Source organism: Hemitrygon akajei, chromosome 11 (genome assembly GCF_048418815.1).
Source record: "Hemitrygon akajei chromosome 11, sHemAka1.3, whole genome shotgun sequence".
Classification (NCBI taxonomy): Eukaryota; Metazoa; Chordata; class Chondrichthyes; order Myliobatiformes; family Dasyatidae; genus Hemitrygon; species Hemitrygon akajei.
Genome location: NC_133134.1, coordinates 2,315,116 through 2,339,836, shown reverse-complemented (window position 1 = coordinate 2,339,836; position 24,721 = coordinate 2,315,116). Strand labels below are relative to the sequence as shown.

The window sequence follows — 24,721 nt, the reverse complement described above, 5'->3', positions numbered from 1 at the left end:
GATGGGGAGGGTCGATGGGGATGTGGGGAGGGTCGATGGGGATGTGGGGAGGGTCGATGGGGATGGCCGATGGGGATGGTCGATGGGGATGTGGGGAGGGTCGATGGGGATGGCCGATGGGGAGGGTCGATGGGGATGTGGGGAGGGTCGATGGGGATGGCCGATGGGGAGGGTCGATGGGGATGTGGGGATGGTCGATGGGGATGGCCGATGGGGAGGGTCGATGGGGATGTGGGGATGGCCGATGGGGATGGTCGATGGGGATGAGGGGAGGGTCGATGGGGATGGCCGATGGGGATGTGGGGATGGTCGATGGGGATGAGGGGAGGGTCGATGGGGATGGCCGATGGGGATGTGGGGATGGTCGATGGGGATGAGGGGAGGGTCGATGGGGATGGTCGATGGGGATGTGGGGATGGTCGATGGGGATGAGGGGATGGCCGATGGGGATGAGGGGAGGGTCGATGGGGATGGCCGATGGGGAGGGTCGATGGGGATGAGGGGAGGGTCGATGGGGAGGGTCGATGGGGATGAGGGGAGGGTCGATGGGGATGAGGGGAGGGTCAATGGGGATGGCCGATGGGGAGGGTCAATGGGGATGAGGGGAGAATGAAATGGGATTAGTGTCAGACTGTGGCAGACAGGTGCTTCATGGTGCTCAGACTAAATGGACCGTGTAACTCTAAGAGGGTGAAGAGAGACAGGAATGATATTTTGTGTTAGTAAACTGTCTTTCCATTTCCAGTCTGCGAGAGAATTCCATCGGCCTGAATGGAGCCAGGGAAATTGCAAATGCACTACGTGCAAACAAGGTGCTGAGGAGCTTGGAGTAAGTCTGACAGCCAATCTTCTCTCTCACATCTGTAAAGAATGATCTTCGGGGATCCAGTTCCATCTGTGTATTTGTAGAACGAGAGGCTTTTAAAATCACAAATATGACCTGTGTGTTATCACAATTGACATATCCAGGACTGGTCAGGTCTTGCACCAGTTAATTGGGAATAATTGGATTCTGTGTTGAGAAGAATGGCAGTGAACATTTTGTTGTCTGTGTTGTCTGCAGTTCTGGTTACTGTAGATATGATTAAGCTGGAGAAGCGGCAGAAAAGATTCACCAGGGACATTACCAGAACTGGAGGGGTTGAGTTCTAAGGAGAAGCTGGATAGGTTGGGATTGTTATCCCTGGAGTGGGGAAGACTGAGGAGACTTTGTAGATGTTTAGGGCAGCATAGTGTGTAGCAGTTAGCATCAGCAACCTGGGTTCAATTCTCACCATTGTCTTTTAGGAGTTTGTACATTCTCCCCGTGACCGTGTGGGTTTCCCCCAGGTGCTCAGGTTTCCTCCCACATTCCAAAGATGAATGGGTTAGTAGGTTAATTGGTCAGATGAGTTTAATTGAGTGGTGCAGTCTGTATCTCTAAATAGAAAGTACAATCATGAGGGGCTTAGGTAAAGGGGGATGGTCACCTTTTCACAGGTAAGGGAGTTTAAAACTAGACGGCAAAGTTGGAGGTGAGAGAGGAACCTGAGGAGCAAGATTTTCTCAGGAGGAGGTTGGTATATGGAATGAGCTGTCAGAGGAAGAGGTAGAGCTGGGTACAATTACAACACTTAAAAGGTATTTGGACAGGAAAGTTCAGAATCAGGTTTAATAGCACTGACTTATTTTACATGAGATATTTTGTTTTGTGACATTGGCGGCAAGTTTAGAGGGCAAAACATAAGCAAATGGGACTAGCTGGAGAAGGCACCTCAGTCATTATGGATGAGTTGGGCTGAAGTGTGTGGTTCCAGGCTGTTCCAGCTCCAGGACTCATTATTTTCTGACACTGTCCCGAATACCTTTGAGAGAGCAATCCTGCTCCATCCTTCATATCTCATCAAATGTAAATAACACAAAGGGGATAAATTCTGTGTTCAAGCTCCCTTCCGAAATGGCAGGAAGGGTCAAAGCTGCCTCTCCACAGTAGATGCTGCTCCCAGTGTCAGTGTTCTCTGTTTCCTGGTTTCAGTTTAACAGCAAATCTGTTACACGATGAAGGGACAGAAGCCATCGCCTCTGCTGTTCAGGAGAACCAGACCCTCACTTCTCTGCAGTAAGTCATGAACCTGTGTGTGTGTGTGTGTGTGTGTGTGAGAGTGGGGGGTGTGTGTGTGTGTGTGAGTGGGGTGTGTGTGTGTGTGTGTGTGTGTGTGTGTGTGTCTCTCTGTCTCTCTGTCTCTGTCTGTCTGGATCACTGGACCAGACCCTAACTGACGAGTCCAGGCTTGTGTTTGTCCCATCACTGGCTAGGCCACTGTTCCATGAAACGGGGGAGGGTGGGATTTGGTGATGTTTGGGAAGGTGATGGGTGAAGCTAGGCAGGTGGGAAATGTAAAGGGGTGGAGAAGAAGGAATCTGATAGGAGAGGAGAGTGAACCATGGAAGAAAGGGAAGGAGGACAGGAATCAGGGGGGAAGTGATAGGCAGGTGAGGAGGAGAGGTTGGAGGTCAAAGTAGAAAATTGATGAAGAGAGAAGTGAGAGAGAATTTTTGTACTAGAAGGAGAAATCGATGTTCATTCCATCAGGTTGGAGGCTACCCAGATGGAATAGGAGGTGTTGCTCCTCCACCCTGAGTGTGGGCTCATTTTGGCAAAAGAGGAGACTGCTAACCGACATGTCAGAATGGGAATGGAGACAGGACCTCGGGGACATTCCATTTTTGGTGGGTGCTCAACTGAAGGGCCTGTTTCTGAACTGGACAACTCTCTAGCCCCTCCCACCTCCACCACATCTTCTCATTTTTTATCTGTTCCCCTGTGCCATAAACCCTTCATACTGGGAAGCTGCTGGAGAAAGGGCATTTTGGTTGTGGGTCTGCTAGATGTGCCATCTCCAGGGGTTTGCCATTGTTTACGTTGCAAACTCAGCCCAGCGTGGCATCTGCAATGGAGACTTTCCAACCCTGCAGATGGAGGCTAGTCTGAGAGCCTTGACCAGGCAGGTATCATAAGGTTAGGCTTATAATGGTGGAAATGGTTTATACTGCTTTCTTGTGTACCCATGGAACTAGATGTGCAGTTTGCCTGTGAGAGGCTGATGAGGTTCAATGTCTGTTCACATTCTCTTTCAGCCTTCAGTGGAATTTCATCAGTCCAGAATCTGCCAAAGCTTTAGCTCATGCACTACGTTCGAACCACAGCATCACCAGCCTTGAGTAAGTCCCCTCTCCCCCTCCTTACCTTTGTCCACAGCTGAACTGCAGTGAGACCGAGGTCAGAGCCTTTAGCTTGTGTACAACAATCCAACTGTAGTGTTATGTGGCCGGCAACAATGAATATTGAATTGAGTCAGGTTTTATAAACAAATACAAACATTTATTAAACTTTGCTCAACAAAAGTGAAAAGTAAACAAACGACTAACTTAACCAGAAGTTAACTGCTATATGGCAACTTAACAAACAGCCAAACTCTGTGATAGTTCTTAAAGTGGTAAATTCGAACACAGTCATAAAGTGGTAAATTCGAAAGTCTAGGTGATTTATACAGTCTGTAAGGAGAGACTTTACTGCAACAACAATTTCTCAGAAGAAAATGATGAATCTGCTGATCACAGTCGAGCGATGCCTTGTCCAAAGGATTCACCATGAAGGAAATAAAATGGCTTAAAGGAACTGACCTTTTTGCTGCTGGAAGGTGAACACTGCACAAACCTTCCTGATCTTGCAGGGGTTCTCTCAGATGCGGGTCATCAATCCTGGACGAAGATTCAATAAGGTTGATCCTTTACAGAACCACCGAATGACGCTGACTTTACTCAATCCTTTGGGTTCCCGTACTTTGGTAAAGTCTTCACTCTCCAACTCAACTGTAAAGATAAATCAAAGATGCAACAAACCAGAACTGGCAGCAATTGGCGAAACTGCCAGCACAATGGTTTTTGCTCCTTACAATAGAAAGTAAAAACTCCACTTTAAAAACGAAACTGCGTCATGAGATGAATACACAGCAAAACTAACTAACGAACTACCCCAAACTAACTGCATCACAGCAGGGGGCTCCCTTATATACCTGTTGGAACATTGCATCATGTGACCACACACCAGTGGGAAAATTACATCATGTGACCTCACACTGGCAGGAAAATTACACCACCCCACCATCACAAGACAATTACATCATGCTCACAAAATACTCAATTACGTCATGATCATAAGACAGTCACAAGATACCCACAGGGTATGTAACAGTAGTCTCACCAGCCTTGAGTAAGTCCCCTCTCCTTCTCCTATTCTCCCTCTCCTTATGACTGTCCACATCTGAAATCCAGTGAGACTGAGCTCAGAGCCTTTCTCCTCCCCTCCTCCTGTTCTTCCTGTCCTTATCACTCTCCACTAGTTGAACGCCAGTGAGACCAAGCTCAGAGCCTTTGCAAAAGTTAATCTCAGGAGGTAAGGCTCGCTGTCTTATTGCTCTTCTCACAGTCTGTACCTCAGACCCCTGCCTGCTGTTGAACGGAGTCGTCTCTGGGGCAATGTGGGAAACACAGCATGGTCTATGTTCAGCAAGATTCCACAAACACAATAATCTGTTTTTCATCAAGAATCAGTATTGCCAGAGGTGCCGAGGACTCGAGACCAGAGGGCAGGGGATGGGTGGGAATTGACCATGTGCGTTTCTCCTGGGTGCTCTGGTTTCCTCCCATATCTTGAAACCTGCATGTTAAGTGGCTATTGTGTGTGGGCGAGGGGTAGATTCTGCAGAACAATTAAAAATGTGGGATTAATGTATGATTGACATAAATGGGTGATGGTTAGCAGAGGCTCGATGGGCAGAAGGGCAGGTTTCCGAGCTTTAACTCTACGTGACCTGAAATATCAGTGAGGAAGGAAGGGGTTCCAGGATTACTGGAACAGCAGCATTAGAGTTGTGGTCTGTGCCCTGTAATGTTGTATTACTGATGTCCCTGCTGAGGATAGCATGTTAATCACATGGGCTTATTTACCTTCCAGTCTCCAGGAAAACAGCATTGGAGATGAAGGAATCATCGCACTCTCGGCTGCACTGAAATATAACTCGGTGCTGACCTCCCTCTAGTAAGTTTCTGTAGTTTGTTCACTTTGAGCAATGGTAGAAGAATATCAGGTCAGAAGAAACAGAAACAGAAAAAGTTGTTCCTTTGTGGTCACTCTCAAATTCAGTAACTAAATGATAACATAGCCATTAGTGTAAAGCCTTATGCACCAGTGTTCGAGGTTCAATTCCCATTTCTGTCTGTAAGGAGTTCATACATTTTCCATGTGACCACGTGGGTATCCTCCCACATTCCAAAGAAGTTTGGGTTAGGGTGCTGGGAGATGTGGGCACACTACGTTGGTGCTGAAAGTGTGACGACACTTGTGGGCTCCCACCCCTGCACGTCATTGACACAAACAGACACATTTCACTGAGTGTTGCAGTGTACATGTGAGAAATAAAGCTAATATTTAAACTTTAATCTTTTTTCTTCCACCTCAGTGCCAGCTCTGACACACCTTCATACCCTTAATAACTTTAATATTCAAACGTGGAACAATCTGTTTTCATTAGAGACAACCCTCTCCCTACCCCTAATGCACAGACCCTCCACAGCCCTTGGGTAAAGAATTCCTAAACTTCACCCACAAACCTCTCCTCATCTCTGTCCTGAATGACTAACCCCTCATTCCAGACAAATCATGAAACACCTGATGTCTACCTTTCAAAGTTCAGCACAGATTTTGCATGTTTTAGTCAGATAACATCTTGTTGAATTAAAAGATAATTGCGACATTTCCAAGCCAGGACTATGTCCAAATTGGAAGGAACAGAAGGCAGAAGTGTTCTCCAGCACCTTGGGCCTTTATTCTTCCTAGTTGCCACCCCTGCTCCTTTCCACAGCTCTATAATACTGTTTCCTCAATAAGTGAATACTGAATCTGCATTCAGGCAAGGTTCCTGATCACTGCAGCTCGATACACTCCTCCCTCCAGACTTTCATAGAGAAATGACCAGAGTGATTTTTGAATAGCTTCCTCCTTACCAGGAATCTGGAAATGAGGAGCAGGAAGAGGCCACTTTGAGTCTGTTCCAGCATTCAATGTGATCAGGACTGATTACCTAACTTCAGCGTTTGCTTTCTCCTCTGCGATATCTAACTCATTAAATACAGTTAATGATCAGTCCACAGATTTACTTCCTGTTGGAAGAACTTTCTCTTCACCCAGTCCTCAGTTCTGACTTTTGGTTCTGGGCTTCCCACCCACTGGAACATCTGTCCAGTCCTAGCAGTTTATAAATCTCAATGTAGTCCTCTCTCTTTCTTTTAGATGTATGAATATAAACAGTTATAAAAGCTCCCTTCATGTTACAGCCATGCTGGGCCAAGTATTGATCTGTAGTGACCTTACACTACACTCTCTCCATTCCTAGATAAAAGACAAAACTCCACACACTGGTCCAAAAGAGAGTTTTATGGAATTTTGAGAGGAGTAAGTTCCTGTCCTATGGAAACAAGCTGGGGAATAACACAGAGGTGTTGTTCAGGAGCCTCCACAGACTTGATGCCTCCTTTTATGCTGACTCTGATCCCTTCCATGTTAGTTGTTGGTGTAAATGCTGGTATAACTTGTTGATTTCTGTTTGTGGAGCTGTCCTTGTGTGTTGGAATATGAAGCTGTGTTGTTGTTGACTGGTTCCTTTGCTCCAGCCTACAGGGAACGTCCGTGGGTGAACGAGGTGCCAAGGCCTTGGCCGAAGCCCTCGCAGTGAACAGAAGCCTGACCACATTGGAGTGAGTACATTCCTGTTAATCTATCTCTGCATACATGAGTGTTTAATGCCCAAGAGACAGGGAAGTTGGGAGAACCTCAGTGGGGGTTGACCCTGAGCCTTGGTGATGTTTCTAGGTCCTCAGAACAGCAACACACACAAAATGCTGGAGGAACCCAGCAGGTCAGACCACAAGACAGAGAAGCAGAACTAGGCTATTCAGCCCATTGTCTGTTCTGCCATTCCATTCCACCCTGGCTGATTTATTATCCCTCTCAACCCCATTCTCCTGCCTTCTTTCTGTAACTTTTGATGCCCTGAATAATCAAGAACTGACCAAACTCTGCTTTAAATATACCCAATAACTTGACCTCCACAGCTGTCTCCGGCAAAAAAAATTCCACAGATTCACAACCTTCTGGCTAAAGAACTTCCTCCTCATCTCTGTTTTAAAGGGACCTCTTTCTATTCTGAGGCTGTGCCCTCTGGACCTGGACTCTCCCTCCCACTATTGGAAACATCTCTCCATGTCCACTCTATCCAGGCTTTTCAATATTCTGATAGGTTTGAATGAGATCCCACCCTCATTCTTCAAAACTCTAGCAATTTTAGGGAACCTTGGCTTTCAAGAGATATTGAGGCCCTGGTTAAGAGGGAGAAAAAGAAGACATAGCACATATAGACAAGCTTGAACAGATGAGGTGCTTATGGAATATAAGAAATGCAGAGGAACACTTATGAAAGAAATCAGGAAGGCTAAAAGAAGGCATGAAGTTGTCCTAGCAGACAAGGTGAAGGAGAATCCTAAGGGATTCTACAGTCATGTTAAGTCCAAAGGGATTGCAAAGGTCCTCTGGAAGACCAGAATGGCAATCCGTGTGTGGAGCCAAAATAGATGGGGGAGATCGTAAATGACTTCTTTGCCTCTGTATTTACTTGGGAGATGGACACAGAGTCTATGGAAGTGAAGTAAAGCAGCATCAACTTCATAGACCCTATACAGATTACAGCGGAGGAGGTGTATGCTACCCTGAGGCAAATCGGGGTGGATAAATCCCCAGGGCCTGACAAGGTGTTCTTTCAGACCCTAAGGGGCCCTAGATGAGATATTTAAATCATCCTTAGCAACAGGGGAGGTACCAGAGGATTGGCAGATAGCGAATGTTGTTTCACTGTTTAAAAAAAGGCTCTAAACCAGGACATAAACCAGGAAATTATAGGTTGGTGAGTCTAACATTAGTTGTAGAAAGTTACTGGAAGTTATTCTAAGGGGCTGGATAAGTAAGTATTTGGATAGACATGGACTGATTAAGGACAGTCAGCATGGCTTTATGCATGGTAGATTATGTCTTCCAATCTTACAGAGTTGTTCGAGGAAGTTACCAGGAAAGTGGAGGAAGGCAAGGCAGTGGATGTTGTCTACATGGACTTTAGTAAGTCATTTGACAAGGTCCCGCATGGGAGGCCGGCAAGAAGGTTCAGTTACTCAGCATTCACAATTAGACAATGGCTTTCTGGCACATGCCGGAGAGTGGTAGTAGAGGGTTGCCTCTCTGACTGGAGGCCTGTGACTAGTGGAGTGCCACAGGGATCAGTGCTGGGTTCATTGTTGTTTGTCATTTATATCAATAATCTGGATGATGTGGTTAACTGGATCAGCAAATTTGCGATTGACACCAGGATTGGGGATGTAGTGGACAATGAGGAAGTCTATCATGGTTTGCAGGGTGATCTGCATCAGCTGGAAAAATGACAGATGGAATTTAATGCAGTGAAGTGCGAGGTTTTACACTTTGTTAGGACCAACCAGAATAGGTCTTATACAGTGAATGGTAGGGCACTAAGGAGTGTGGTAGAATAAAGGGATCTGGGAATACACATCATAATCCATTGAAAGTGGTGTCACAGGCAGATAGGGTTGTAAAGAGAGCTTTTGGCACATTGACCTTCATAAATCCAAAACACAAAATACTCTGCAGATGCTGGGGGTCAAAGCAAAACGCTGGAGGAACTCTGGTCAGGCAGCATCGGTGGAAATGAACAGTCAATGTTTCGGGCTGAGACCCTTCGTCAGGACTGAAGAGGGAGAGGGCAGGGGCCCTACAAAGAAGGTGGGGGGAGGGTGGGAAGGAGAAGGCTGGTAGGTGCCAGGTGAAAAACCAGTAATGGAGACTAATGCCACCCACTTCAGTTCTGCTTCACAATCCCATTCGGTTATGTCCATACACGGCCTCCTCTACTGCCATGATGAGGCCAAACTCAGGTTGGAGGAGCAACACTTCATATACCATCTGGGTAGTCTCCAGCCCCTTGGCATGAACATTGAATTCTCCAAATTCCAGTAATTCCCTCCCCTCCCTTCCCCCATCCCAGTTTCCCTCTGCCTCCTCCTCCAGCTGCCTATCACCTCCCTCATGGTTCCGCCTCCTACTATCCATAGTGCTTTCCCCTTAAATTCTTCTTCACCTTTCCTGCCTATCCCCTCCCTGCTTCCCCTCCCCCACCCCTTACTGGTTTTTCACCTGGCACCTACCAGCCTTCTCCTTCCCACCCTCCCCCCACCTTCTTTATAGGGCCCCTGCCCCCTCCTTCTTCAGTCCTGACGAAGGGTCTTGGTCCAAAACGTTGACTGCTCGTTTCCACGGATGCTGCCCGACCTGCTGAGTTCCTCCAGCGTGTTGTACGTGTGGCCTTCATAAATCAATGTATTGAGTACAGGAGATGGGATGTTATGTTGAAGACGTTGGTGAGGCTTAACTTGGAGTATTGCGTGTAGTTTTGGTCACTTAGCTATAGGAAAGATGTAAACAAAGTTGAAAGAGTACAGAGAAAATTTACAAGGATGTTGCCAGGTCTGAAGAAGACCTGAGTTATGAAGGAACATTGAATAGGTTAGGACTGTATTCTTTAGAATATAAAAACTGAGTGGAGATTTGATAGAGGTATACAAAATCATGAGGGGCATAGATAAATACAAGCAGACTTTTTCTACTGAGGTTGGATAGGACAACAACTAGAGGTCAGGGGTTAAGGATGAAAGGTAAAAGGTTTAAGGGAACATGAGGGGAAACTTCTTCACTCAGAGGGTCATGAGCACGTGGAATGAGCTGCCAGCACAAGTGGTGCAGGCAAGGCAATTTCAACATTTAAGAGAAGTTTGGATAGGTACATGGCCTTGGTGCAGGACGATGGGAGTAGACAGTTTAAATGGTTTCAGCATGGACTAGATGGGTCGAAGGGCCAGTTTCTGTGCTGTACTTCTCAATGAGTATAGGTCTAGAACCATCAAATGCACCTCATTTGTCAGGCAGGCAGTATCTCTGCTCAACAGCAAGCCTATCACTTTTAGTTCTTAACTTTCTCTACATCTAACTTTCCAATCAAGTTTCTATACATTTATACCAGATATTAAAATCCAAGACATCTCGAGTTATGGGAGCATGTTCTGTGCTCATGCGTGTGTAGGCATGTTCCTGAGAGCTTAATGTCCTTTGGTTTGTTCCAGTCTCCGAGGGAATGCTGTAGGCGTGGCTGGGGTGAAGGCAATTGCTGCGGGTCTGAAAGTCAACAACAGCCTCCAGACTCTCAAGTATGTGTCCTTTTCTTTACCCAGTTTCACTTGCATTCAGGGTCACTGTGGTTTAACTAAATGGGACCTTATAGAAACTTGGTGTGTTCCACAGAGCTCCAAGGTTTGGACTAGAATCAGTTCCAGTGGAGCAGGCAGTGTCTGACTTCTCTGCAGATCATGCTAACTGAGAGATGAGTAAGTTGTAGTTCTGTACCTGAGAGAAGTGCTCACTGAAAGGTGAAATATTTAAGGGGAACTTGAGGAGGAACTTTTCCACAGAGTGTGGAACAAGCTGCCAGTATAAATCGTGGATGTGGGTTTGATGTCAACATGTAAGAGAAGCTAGGGTAAGTACATGGATGGGATGGGTTTGGAGGGCTATTGTCCGGGTGCAGGTAGATGGGACTAAGGAGAATAATGGTTATGTATTGACTAGATGGGCTAAAGGGCCTGTTCCTGTGCTGTAGTACTCTATGATGAAGGTAAAAGAGACCAATTGGCAAAGTTGGCAGTTTCCTTCTCTGAACAACATCAGAGAACTTCTTTTATTACTGAGGAATTCACTGAATGACAAGAGGCCACAAACCAGTCTCTCATTTGATACCTCAGTGAGACCTGAACCAGATAGTGCAGTGGACAGGTCCCTCACTCAGTGCTGAAAGTGCACAGACCTGTGTCAGTGTCTAGATGTGTTGGGCTTAGAGGGTCTTTGCTGATGAGATGGTGAGTGCTCCCAGGATTCGAGACGGAAGTACTGTTGGTCAATGATGGAAATGTTTCATTCGCCTTGTCCTTTCCACTCAGGCCACGTAAAGCAGGAAATCCAAGTCCAAATCCAGACTCTGAGATGGTTGATATCTATTTGAAATTCTCAATTAATCTTTGCACCATTCTGCTGCTGTTACATTTATTCAGGTTTCTTAGCAGAGTGAAGGAATGGAGGGATCTTTGGGCCCATGTCCATAGATCCCTCAAAGCTGCTGGGCAAGTGGAGAAGGTCATTAAGGTTTATGGTGTGTTAGCTTTTATTAATAGAGGAATCGAGTTCAAGAGTCATAAGATGATGTTCCAGCTCTGGCTAGACCACACTTGGAGTAATGTGTTCAATTCTGGTTGTCACATCACTGGTCCAATGCCCATGTTGGTGCGGTCTTTCACTGATTCTATTATGGTTGTTATTCTATTATGGATTTGTTGAGTATGCTCACAAGGAAATGAATCTCAGGGGTGTATATGGTGAAATATGTGTACTTTGATAATAAGTTTACTTTGAACTTCATTATAGGAATGTTGTGGAACCTTTAGAGGGTGCAGAGATTTGCCAGGATGCTGCCTGGATTGGAGAGCATGGGTTGAGTGAAGTAGTGTGTTTCTCTTTGAAGCAAAGGAGGATGAGAGGTAACCTTATTAAGGCATACAAGGTGATAAGAAGCATGGACCAAGTGGACAGTCAGTCTTTTCCCAGGGTAGACATGGCTAATACGAGGGGACATTATTTTAGGTGATAGGAGGAAGTATAGGGGGATGTCAGAGTGGTGGGTGGTGGTAAAGGCAGATTCATTAGGGACATTTCAGAGTCTCTTAGATTGGCACATGGTTGATAGAACAATGGAAGGGAAGAGGTTGTGCAGGTTTAAAGATTGTCACAAGTCATGGGCCAAAGAGGCTGTACTGTGCTGGAATATTCTATGTTCTTATTATTACCATGTACACCGGTTACTCTGGGAACTTCATACAAACAGGGTGCATTTGACAAATTAATCTGTCTATGCTCTATTGTTGACTCTTGCATCTGTTGCCTTGTAGCCTTCAGGAGAACTCGTTGGGTCTGGATGGGGCGATGTGCATTGCAATTGCTTTGAAGTATAACCCCAGTCTTGCCCACATCAAGTAAGTGTCTCCATGTTCCATGTTCTGACTTGCTTCACACTTGGTCTGTTCCCCCACTGCGAACTACAGAGGGTAAAGAAGCCCTGGTGACCTCAGCTTTCTATGCAGAGTTGAAAAGGACAGGACTCTGTCAGCTGTCTGCTGGGAGGATCACCATATCCCTGTCAGAAGCTCACCCCACACCCACTCTGGCAGCAGAAAGAGCAGCCTGGGCCATGAGCTGGGTGTACTCACTCTTTCACCTATCCGTTAGTCTGAGGCTAATGTCAGAGAATGTACCAACCATCAAGCACCCATGTTAATTCCATTCTTCATTCAGAAGACCAAATAACCATAAAACAAATGAGTAGAAAAGGGCCATTTCGCCTATTGAGTCAGTTCTATTGTTCTATCATGATTTAATATCCCACTTAAACCCTTCTCTCCCATAACCTTTGACACCCTGACTAATCATGAACCTATGAACCTCTACTTTAAATATACTCAATGACTTGGCCTCTACAACAATTTGTGGCAAAAAAATTCCACAGATTCACCACTCTCTGGCAAAAGAAATTCCTCCTCATCTCTGTTCTAAATGGATGTCCCTCTATTCTGAGGCTGTGTCCTCTGGTCCTAGACTCCCCCACTGTGGAAGCATCATCTCCACATCCATTCTATCTCAGCCTTTTTTGCTTTTTCAGTAGGTTTCAATGAAATTCCCCTCTCGTTCTTCTAAACTCCAGTGAGAACCGGCTCAGAGCCATCAGATGCTCCTGATATGTTGGCTCTTTCATTCCTGGGATCATTCTCATGAACCTCCTCTGGACCCTCTCCAATGCCAGTACATAAAGGGTCCAAAACTACTCACAGTAACTCCACCCCCCCCCATGCTACCCTTCACCTTCACATTGTCTCTTTCCCAGGGGAAACCCAGAGCGCGTGTAAACTTCACACAGACAGTGTTATGGGCTCCAATTGATTTTGAGTCTCGGGCTCAGCTTACTGCTCCTCCCTCAGTCCAGCCCAGTAACCAAAGAACATAATGTTGTGACAGCTCATTCCATTTGCTCTTTCTCACAGTCTCCAGGGCAACAAGATTGGTGAATCTGGAGCGAAGGTCATCGCTGCTGAGATCAGAAGCAAGTCCCCTCACTGCATTGTTGAGATCTGAGCCAAGCCAGGCTGGCAAAGCGGCACAGTGCGGGCCCTGTACGATTCAGCACAATCCATCTTCTGGTATGTTGTCCACCTCCACTGACCCTGAGGCCGGGGGAAAAGGAATGGTGTTCCCTGACCCCGAGGTCAGTGAGAGACAGTGCGGATGGTGGTGGCCCGTGACCTCGAACTCAGTGGGAGCTGGTGTGGGCAGTGGTGACCCATGACCCTGAGGGCAGTGGGAGATGGTGTGGACAGTGGCGACTCCTGACACCTGAATTCTCTGGGAGCATAATAGTGGTGACCCCTGACTCTGATCTGAGGAAGGAAATGCACACAATGATGACCTGTGGCTTCACCATCAGTTACTGCATGAAGATGTGGAACCGTTGTGGGAGTCGGTTGACACACCGATGGGAACTCGTGTTCCACTTGTACATAATTGAGTCATTTCATAGACTGAGGGAACTTGTGTTCCATTTGTAGATATGTTATTTACAGCATAAATGCTTATATTTATCAATGATTTCAAAAGCAACTATTAAAAATAATATTCCAGTGCTCAGTGACTGGGACACTAATCGGTTTGAGTTTTTGTACTTCACTCATCCCAAGGATTTGACCAAATGTCACACCTCAGTCGGAACAGAATGAGCTCACACTTTATAAGCAAAGTGCCAGAGTTTATTTTCCACAAGGCAGCGAATCACTCACACCCACATATGTAACTTATAGATAAGGTGACAGTAACATGTATGTTTTAGTTGGGGCTCTAGTTGTAAGATATTAAATCTAACACACAATAAGCTTTGTACAATACAAATGGAAGTTCATGAGCCATACTGAGTTGTGGACGGTGCTCCAGCGTTACAAGGCTGCTGTATACTGTGGTACCTCCAGCTGTGTCACACCGTCCACCGATGCAGTGACTCTTTGTACCAAATACAAACTCTCACCCCAGTGAGACTTGTGCTGGCCAGCACTCAGGCAGTTTAGTTTTGGCTGTTCCTTGAATTGAGCTAAATGAGGAAAGTCCATTGTCCATAAGTGGAACGATGAGGTTTGTGATCCTGTCATTCTGACATTTCCTTGAAGATGTTAGAGCTGTTGACTGGATTCCTGTCTCTGCCTTGGAGAAGTCGAATTGAATACCATCCATATAGAAACCACAGGTAGCTGGAGATCCACAGTCTGTGTGTTTACTCGATATACTCATTCATCAGTTATTACCCGGGGGAACTGTTTGAGCTCGCCATGCCAGCAAGGAGGGAGAAGGGTGTGCATTACTTCAGGAGCTTGGTGATCAGATACCAGCTGAGAGAAAAGCAGCGTCAGTGAATGTGAGCATACCCAACGAAATGTTGACAAGTTACTGTCGAAGCTCTTTTGCTGCTTGGTTAGAGACCTATTACAGAATAATAAATATAGGGAGGGGAAATAAATTCAAACAATGAGAAATCTGAGATAGGGGATTTAACGTTGATCCTCCTGGTTGCCCTCTTGTGGGGTCAGGGACTGGAGCCACGGCAGTCAGAAGTGTTGCCCCTGCAGAGCCCAGAGTCTTGGGGCACAATCCGGTGAATACTGCAGGGAGCAAGGGTCTCAAACAGGCAGCTGAGTAACTGATCCACCTGGTTAACAGAAAACACAGTGACTGGTGACCATTCATTCATTAACCCAGAGGCTGAGTTACAACAGTGATCTCTGCTTCTCGCGGGGTGGGGAGGTTTCCTGGAGCTCATTTGGCTATATTCTGTTCAAGGAAGCTGGACATTAAAATAAGCTGTGCTTTACATCAAATGTTGTGTAACAGATGTAGCTACTATTGGTTTACCAGGGAAATTTAATAAAATTCTAAAATAGCCCGTTCTCAGTCTACAGCAGACCTTAGTGGAAAGGTGGCACGGCAGTTACTGCTGTTACCTCACCGTTCCCGGATCCCAGGGTCAATTCTGAACCTGAGTGTTCCCTGTGCAGAGTTTGTACGTTTTCTCCATGACTACCAGTATTCAATATTCGATAGTGCCAGAGGGCACAGCCTCAGAATAGAGGGACGTCAGGAAATATGTGGAAGCCATAGAAAGGATGCAGAAGAGATTTACAAGGATATTGCCTGGATTGGGGAGCATGCCTTATGAGAATAGGTTGAGCGAACTCAGCCTTTTCACCTTGGAGCAACGGAGGATGAGAGGTGACCTGATAGAGGTGTACAAGGTGATGAGAGGCATTGATCGTGTGGATAGTCAGAGGCTTTTTCACAGGGCCGAAATGATCACCACAAGAGGACACAGGTTTAAGGTGCTGGGGAGTAGATACAGAGGAGATGTCAAGAGTAAGGTTTTTACTCAGAGTGGTGAGTGCGTAGAATGGGCTGCCGGCAACGGTGGTGGAGGCGGATATGATAAGGTCTTTTAAGAGACTTTTGGATAGGTACATGGAGCTTAGAAAAATAGAGGGCTATGGGTAATCCTAGTAATTTCTAAGGTAGGAACATGTCGGCACAACTTTGTGGGCCGAAGGGCCTGTATTGTGCTGTAGGTTTTCTATGTTTCTATGTCCCTTTAGAACAGAGTTGAGGAGGAATTTCTTTAGCCAGATGGTGGTGAATCTGTGGAATTCATTGCCACAATCGTGGAGGCTAAGTCTTTGGGTATATCTAAAGCAGAGATTGAAAGTTTCTTGATTAGTCAGGGCATCAAAGGTTATGGGGCAAAGGTAGGAGAATGTTTTGAGAGGAATAATAAATCAGCCATGATATAATGGCCTCATTCTGCTCCACCATCATGGCTGATTTCAGTGAGTTAATTTTTTTTCCTTTGATTCATTCAGTTTAATATTAATGTCATAATTGAAAAACTCCCTGTGTGGGTGAGACACAAGACACAACCACAGTCAGTGGTTCCATAAATGAAGCAGAGGCACATTGGAAAGTCTATGTGCATGTGTGTTTGTATGGAGTTGACTACTTGCCTGTGACTCAGTCCTGGGATAGATGAAATGCCGCAGACAGTCCTGAAGGTTCAGTTTTTCCCACTCAAGGCTGAAACACAAGGCATCCAACTTGTGATTGCTACGTTTCAGTTATTGAGTTAAACTGCCACGTTTCAGTTATTGAGTTAAACGGCTACATTTCAGTTATTGAGTTAAACGGCTACGTTTCAGTTATTGAGTTAAACTGCTACATTTCAGTTATTGAGTTAAACTGCTACGTTTCAGTTATTGAGTTAAACGGCTACATTTCAGTTATTGAGTTAAACTGCTACGTTTCAGTTATTGAGTTAAACGGCTACATTTCAGTTATTGAGTTAAACTGCTACGTTTCAGTTATTGAGTTAAACGGCTACATTTCAGTTATTGAGTTAAACTGCTATGTTTCAGTTATTGAGTTAAACGGCTACATTTCTTTCTTGAGAGTCTGGGTTTTGAAGGAGGAAGGGATGGATTAGAAGGGGCTGCCTTGGATAATGGATACATTGGCATTATTTTGCTGTGGACAGTTACATTTTGTGAGTTCTGATCATTCACTGGGGGAGGCTTGTAATCTCATTAGTCTGTCTTGTTTGGGACTGAGGGAAAATCATTTGGGAGCCCCGTAATTCTGGAGTGAGGCAGAAGGACACAGCAATAGCAGAGTTCTAGGCACTATCTCTGCAGGCAGAGTGCCACCAGTCACACCCAGAGGTATCGACATTTCTGGATTAAAACAATATTCAGTGAGAGCCCGGCACATCAGGCAGCCTTGTACCGAGAGACACAACTAGTGTGCCATTCAACTATCTCATTAACTCTGCTGCAGTTTCCATTTCTCTCCACTTATAAGGAAAAGTCATGTGACTAGGACTTTATACCCTGGAACATAGCAGATTGAGGGGTGACTTAATAGAGGTATACAAGATCAAAAAGAGCTTAGATAGGGAGGGTGCACAGGTGTTTTCCCAGGGAGCGATTGCAAAAAACAAGAAAACGTGGGTTTAAGATCAGAGGCGAGAGATTTAAAAGGGTCATGTGTATTTGGAATGAGATGCCAGAAATAGATGGCACATTAACAACATTTAAAAGGTATCTAGATAATTACATGGATGGGAGAGTTTTAGAGGGATGTGGGCCAAATGTGGGCAGATGGGACTAGTTTATTGGGTAACACAAGTCAGCATGGATTAGTTGGGCCAAAAGGCCTGTTTCCAAGTACAGTCTCTCCCTATCTCTTCATCCTTATGTAGAGGAACTAAAGGCTACAATGCAGCTAAAGATGTGACAGCTTTCCTTACCTTTTCAGCAGTGGATCAAAGCAGCAGACACCATTGTCCCTCTCCAGAGCCAGGATCAGACAGGGGCCGCTTGTGAGCAGAGCACACTAGAGGGAGATAAGAGTTATAGGTATGTGGAATTAAACAGTGACCCAGCAGCACAACCTACCCTACACATCCCCAATACACAGGTAAACTTTTCTGGGTCAACAGTAATTAACGTATCAGACAAATTGTCTGTTCCACTTAATACAAGTCTCCTGGCCAAGAATGGACTTCCCTCTACTTACAACTTGGAGCTGAGTGCACTCTCAAAACAGTGACAAGCACTTAACAATACCATGCAAATTGAGAAAAGCCAACTAGAGTAACTAACACAAGATCAAGAAATAAAAGTACAAGAAAAGGCAATGAGGATGAATTTGAAAAAAAGCAAGGTTACACCTTCTAGAAAGAGCAAAGTACACCAGGAGGCTGAGTAGTGAGCTGCCCACGTGTCTGAGTGCACCTTTAGAGCAGGGGCCTACCCTCCCACAGACCCTGTGCACTGCCTACAGTTTCCTGAACTCTAACATTTAGAATATAAAATGTCTCTAGTAGAACATAAGAGAGGCTTACTGTGGCTGAGATATTGACAACGGTGATGAGCTTTGCCACGTGCTGAGCCTGTATCTGGTTAAGGATGCTCATCCTTGCCCCGGTGACCTGGAAGCCACAGCTGGCCAGCTGGTCCAGCACCTCAATGTAGGCTGGGTGGTGGCAGCTACAGATGAGGGGAGCAGCTAACAGCAGACACATGGTCTGGCAGAGAGCTCGGGACAACAGTACTCCTGTCAGGTAGAGGAGGAGAGAGAAGATCAGTGCTTAAACCCGACACAACTGGCAGGAAAATAAAATTCACTTCAGGAGTAATGTTCCAGCTTCCAATAGCTGAGACCCGGATTAGAAATATCACAATATAAAGATGAATGATTTGCTTTATTTGTCACATGTACATTAAAATGCAATGTTTGTGTCAACAACCAATAGCCTGAGCCTGCAAGAGTCGCCATGATTCTGGGACCATCACAGCATGCCCACAAAACTATCAAATATAGAAACAGAATTAGGCCACTCAGCCATAAGACCAGAAGATATAGGAGCAGAATTAGGCCATTTGGCCCATCAAGTCTGCTCCACCATGTCATCATGGCTGATCCAATTTTCCACTCAGCACCAATCTCCTGCCTTCTTTCTGTGTCCCTTCATGCCCTGACCAATCAAGAATCTTTCAACCTTTGCCTTAAATATACATAAAGATTTGGCCTCCACAGCTGCCTGTGGCAAAGAATTCTACAGAGTCACCTCTCTCTGGCGAAAGAAATTCCTTCCCATCACTGTTCTAAAAGGACGTCCCTCTATTTTGAGACTGTGTTCTCTGGTGTTAAGACTCTCCAGCTATAGGAAACATCCTCTGCACATCCACTCTATCAAGGTCTTTCACCATTCGATAGGTTTAAATGAGGTCACCCCTCATTCTTCAGAATTCTAGTGAATACAGGCCCAGAGCCACAAATGCTCTTCATATGACAAACCATTCAATCTGGCCTATAGTTTCCTTTCTTCTGCTTCCCTCCCTTCTTAAAGAGTGGAGTGACATTTGCAATTTTCCAGTCTTCCAGAACCATTCAGGAATCTATTGATTCTTGAAAGATTATTACTAATGCCTCCACAATCTCTTCAGCCACCTCTTTCAGAACCCTGGGATGTATATCAACTGGTCCAGGTGGCTTATCTACCTTCAGACTTTTCAGTTTCCCAAGAACCTTTTCCCTAGTAATAGTAACTTCACACAATTCTGCTGCCCGGCACTCTTGAATTTCTGGCATATTGCTAGTGTCTTCAAAAGTGAAGACTTGCACAATATACTTACTAAGTTTCCAGTGGTCCTATAGCCACCCTCATCTCTCTTTTATTCTTTATACTGTACATAGAAACATAGAAAACCTACAGCACAATACAGGCCCTTCAATACACAATGCTGTGCCGAACATGTACTTACTTTAGAAATTACCTAGGGTTGCCCATAGCCCTCTATTTTCCTAAGCTCCATGTACCTATCCTGGAGTCTCTTAAAAGACCCTATTTTATCCGCCTCCACCATTGTCACTGGCAGCCCTGTTAGCCATTTCAGCCCTGGGAAAAAGTCTCTGACTATCCACACGATCAATGCCTCTCATCATCTTATACACCTCTATCAGGTCACCTCTCATCCTCCGTTGATCCAAGGAGAAAAGACCGAGTTCACTCAACCTATTCTCATAAGGCATGCTCCCCAATCCAGGCAACATCCTTGTAAATCTCCTCTGTACATTTCTATAGTTTCCACATCCTTCCTGCAGTGAGGTGACCAGAACTAAGTGCAGTACCCCAGGCCACGGTTGATGAAGGCCAATGCAGAGGACACTCAAAGCTGTTGCACAGGTTGACTCTGTGATTAAGAAGGCATACAGTGCATTGGCCTTCATCAACCATGGGATTGAGTTTAAGAGCTGAGAGGTAATGTTACAGCTATATAGGACCCTGGTTAGACCCCACTTGGAGTACAGAGGTTTTTTTCCCCAGGGCTGAAATGGCTAACATGAGAGGGCACTGGTTTAAGGTGCTTGGAAGTAGGTACAGAGGAGATGTCAGGTGTAAATTTTTTTACGCAGAGAGTGGTGAGTGAGTGGAATGGACTGCCAGCGACGGTGGAGGAGGTGGGTACAATAGGGTCTTTTAAGAGACTCCTGGATAGGTACATGGAGCTTAGAAGAATAGAGGGCTATGGGTAATTCTAGGTAATTTCTAAAGTAAGTACACGTTCGGCACAGCATTGTGGGCTGAAGGGCCTGTATTGTCTGTGGGATTTCTATGTTTCTAAGTATCTCTACTATCTCCTCTGGTTCCATACACACTTTTTCACTGTCACGCTTGATTGGTCCTATTCTCTCATGTCTTATCCTCTTGCTCTTCGCATACTTGTAGAATGCCTTAGGGTTTTCCTTACTTCTGCTCACCAAGGCCTTCTCATGGCCTCTTCTAGCTCTAATTTCATTCTTAAGCTTCTTCCTGCTAACCTTCATTTTTCATTTTCAATCTTTTTTTATTAATTTTCCAACAAAAGATACAAATCAGAGGAGAAGTTTTAGCAAATACATAATACAAAAAATGTAGAAACAACAAAAGAATATATACTGTCAATATCAATTGAATATAATACTAAGCTATTGTATATGCCTCAATCCGGACAAGTGTGAGGTGATGCATTTTGGAAGGACAAACCAGAAGACTGAGTACAGGATTAATGGTCAGTTACTTAGGAGTGTGGATGAACAAAGGGACCTTGGGGTTCAAATCCATACATCCCTCAAGGTCACTGCACAGGTTGATAGGGTAGTTAAGAAGGCCTATGGGATGCTAGGCTTCATTAACAGGGGGATTGAGTTCAAGAGTAGAGAGGTCATGTTGCAACTCTACAAATCTCTGGTGAGACTGCACTTAAGAGTATTGTGTTCAATTCTGGTCACCTCATTATAGGAAGGATGTGGAAGCTATGGAGAGCGTGCAGAGGAGATTTACCAGGATGTTGCCTGGTTTGGAGAACAAATCATATGAAGCAAGGTTAGCAGAGCTGGGGCTTTTCTCTTTGGAGCATAGAAGAATGAGAGGGGACTTATAGAGGTCTACAAGATTATGAGAGGCATAGATAGGGTGGATAGTCAGTACCTGTTTCCCAGGGCACCAATAGCAAACACCTGAGGGCATATGTACAAAATTAAGGGAGGGAAGTTTAGGGGAGACATCAGGGGTAAGTTTTTTTACACAGAGGGTTGTGAGTGCCTGGAATGACTTGCCAGGGATGGTGGTGGAGGCTAAAACATTAGGGGTATTTAAGAGCCTCTTGGACAGGCACATGGATGAAAGAAAAATGGAGGGTTATGGGGTAGTGTGGGTTTAGTACTTTTTTTTAAAGGATTATATGGGTCGGCACAACATAGAGGGCTGAAGGGCCTGTACTGTGCTGTAGTGTTCTATGGTTCTATAAACAAGAAACCACAACTCCTCTTGGCAAATCGTAAAGAGAAAGAAAAAGATTGGAAATTTTATTAATAAGGAGAAAAAAAACCCCGCTAAACTAACCTAAAGCAAAAAGAAAGAAAGATTGGGCAGTCCATTTGAGGATAAAATTAGAAAAAAAGAAAACATCCTTCTAGTCATCTCCGAAACCTTCGCTAATAAGGGGGAACAAAAAAAAAGAAAGAAAAAACAATTTCCTTTAAAAAAGAGAGAGAAAAAGATTAAATCATATAAAAATATTGAATAAAGGATTGCCAAACTTGCTCAAAGTTAAAAGATGTGTCAAACGTCCAGCTTCTAATTTTCTCCAAGCTTAAACAGGACATAATGGAGGAAAGTCAGTTAAAAACAGTAGGTGGATTAGAATCTTTCCAGTATAACAAGATAGCTCTCCTAGCCAGTAAAGTTGAAAAGGCTCTCACATGTTGAGTGGAAGCAGAAACTCTACCTGTTTCCTCTGGAATAATCCCAAAGATTGCCGTAAGTGAATTGGGTTGTAAGTCCACACCTATAACTTTTGATAATATTCTAAACACATCCCTCCAAAAATTATTTAACTTTACACAGGACCAAAACATATAAGTTAGAGTAGCCACGTCAGCATTGCATCTGTCACAGGTAGGGCTTATATTAGAAAAAATATGTGCTAATTTATCTTTTGACAAATGGGCCCTGTGTACTATCTTAAATTGAAGCCTGATTGAGTTCTTTGAGGAGGTGACCAAGCATATAGATGAGGGTAGTGCAGTGGATGTGATCTACATGGATTTTAGTAAGGCATTTGACAAGGTTCCACACGGTAGGCTTATTCAGAAAGTCAGAAGGCATGGGATCCAGGGAAGTTTGGCCAGGTGGATTCAGAATTGGCTTGCCTGCAGAAGGCAGAGGGTTGTGGTGGAGGGAGTACATTCAGATTGGAGGGTTGTGACTAGTGGTGTCCCACAAGGATCTGTTCTGGGACCTCTACTTTTTGTGATTTTTATTAATGACCTGGATGTGGGGGTAGAAGGGTAGGTTGGCAAGTTTGCAGACGACACAAAGGTTGGTAGTGGTGTAGATAGTGTAGAGGATTGCTTAAGATTGCAGAGAGACATTGATAGGATGCAGAAGTGGGCTGAGCAGTGGCAGATGGAGTTCAATCCAGAGAAGTGTGAGGTGGTGGACTTTGGAAGGACAAACTCCAAGGCAGAGTACAAAGCAAATGACAGGATACTTGGTAGTGTGGAGGAACAGAGGGATCTGGGGGTACATGTCCACAGATCCCTGAAAGTTGCCTCACAGGTAGATAGGGTATTTAAGAAAGCTTATGGGGTGTTAGCTTTCATAAGTCGAGGGATAGAGTTTAAGAGACGCGATGTAATGATGCAGCTCTATAAAACTCTAGTTAGGCCACACTTGGAGTACTGTGTCCAGTTCTGGTCGCCTCACTATAGGAAGGATGTGGAAGCATTGGAAAGGGTACAGAGGAGATTTAACAGGATGCTGCCTGGTTTAGAGAGTATGGATTATGATCAGAGATTAAGGGAGCTAGGGCTTTACTCTTTGGAGAGAAGGAGGATGAGAGGAGACATAATAGAGGTGTACAAGATATTAAGAGGAATAGAGAGTGAACAGCCAGCGCCTCTTCCCCAGAGCGCCACTGCTCAGTACAAGAGGACATGGCTTTAGGGTAAGGGGAGGGAAGTTCAAGGGGGATATTAGATGAAGGTTTTTCACTCAGAGAGTGGTTGGTGTGTGGAATGCACTGCCTGAGTCAGTGGTGGAGGTGGACACACTAGTTAAGTTTAAGAGACTATTAGACAGGTATATGGAGGAATTTAAGGTGGGGGGTTATATGTGAGGCAGGGATTGAGGGTCAGCACAACATTGTGGGCCAAAGGGCCTGTAATGTGCTGTACTATTCTATGTTCTATGTTCTATGAATTAGGGAGTGACGTGCACAGATAGATGAATTATTAACTAGATAATAAATTTTACTCCATTGATTATCTGAAGGTGAATGTTGAAGTTCTATTTCCCAAGTACGTTTAACCTTATCATTAAGCGTCATATGTGCATTCATTAACTGTTTATATATAATAGCTGTTAATAGTTTTTGAAATGGTTTAAACTGAAAAATAGCATAAACCAAATTTGGTGAATATGCCAATGGATAGTTCGGTAAAAAAAAATCACATTAAAAATTCCTAACTTGTAAATATCTAAAAAAATGTGCACTAGATATATCATATTTATCCATTAACTGCGAAAAAGACATTAAACAATCCTCTGAAAACAAATCTAAAAAAGTTTTTATTCCCTTAGTTTTCCATATTAAAAAAGCCTTATCCAGAGTTGATGGTTAAAGAAAAAGTTAGAATAGATATTACTAGAGAGTACAAAGTTATTTAATTCAAAAAATCTACGAAACTGAAAGCAAATTTTTAAAGTATGTTTAACATTAGGACTAAGACCTTGTCTACCCATCTTGGAGAACGAAAAAGGAAGGGGAGCTCCTAGTAAAGAAGCTAAAGAAAACCCCCTTACCGAATTCTCCTCCAAATGTAACCATGATGGGCAATCCTGGTTATCTATAGCATGAATCCAAAAGGTGATATAACGAAAATTAATTGCCCAATAATAAAATCTAAAGTTTGGTAGCACCAGTCCTCCATCTTTTTTTGATTTTTGCAATAAAAATTTATTCACTCTGGAGCTTTTATTATTCCAAATGTAAGACAAGATCATGGAATCTATTTTATCGAAAAATATTTTTGGAACAAGAGATGGAACTGCTTGAAATGTATATAAAAATTTTGGTAAAATAAACATTTTTATAGCATTTATTCGACCAATTAATGACATTGACATAAGCGACCATTTAGAAAGCGCTTGTTGAGTATATTCAATTAGTCTTTAAAATTTTTAATAATTTTAATACCAAGGTAAGTAAAATAGTTCTTAGCAATAATAAAAGGTATTTGACCATAATAATCAGAATAATTATTAATAGGAAATAGTTCACT

At 44.3% G+C, this 24,721-nt stretch overlaps 2 protein-coding genes across 4 annotated transcripts in view; one reads left to right on the top strand and one right to left on the bottom strand.

The window, feature by feature from the left end:
- nlrc3 (NLR family, CARD domain containing 3) overlaps positions 1-13,952 on the top strand; it is a 103,000-nt gene extending 89,048 nt beyond the window's left edge. For all 3 annotated transcript variants that reach the window (XM_073060024.1, XM_073060025.1, XM_073060023.1), the window contains 8 exons: positions 746-829; positions 2,015-2,098; positions 3,118-3,201; positions 4,997-5,080; positions 6,712-6,795; positions 10,279-10,362; positions 12,151-12,234; positions 13,297-13,952. In XM_073060024.1, coding sequence (XP_072916125.1) covers positions 746-829; positions 2,015-2,098; positions 3,118-3,201; positions 4,997-5,080; positions 6,712-6,795; positions 10,279-10,362; positions 12,151-12,234; positions 13,297-13,387 — 679 coding nt within the window. In that variant the 3' untranslated portion in view covers positions 13,388-13,952. The remainder of the gene's footprint in view (positions 1-745; positions 830-2,014; positions 2,099-3,117; positions 3,202-4,996; positions 5,081-6,711; positions 6,796-10,278; positions 10,363-12,150; positions 12,235-13,296) is intronic.
- Positions 13,953-14,054: 102 nt separating this feature from the next.
- LOC140735221 (dynein axonemal assembly factor 8) overlaps positions 14,055-24,721 on the bottom strand; it is a 159,635-nt gene continuing 148,968 nt past the window's right edge. The window contains exons 29-32 of the mRNA XM_073060021.1: positions 18,237-18,448; positions 17,640-17,725; positions 16,342-16,411; positions 14,055-15,002 (exon numbers count right to left, since the gene is read on the bottom strand). Coding sequence (XP_072916122.1) covers positions 14,880-15,002; positions 16,342-16,411; positions 17,640-17,725; positions 18,237-18,448 — 491 coding nt within the window. The 3' untranslated portion in view covers positions 14,055-14,879. The remainder of the gene's footprint in view (positions 15,003-16,341; positions 16,412-17,639; positions 17,726-18,236; positions 18,449-24,721) is intronic.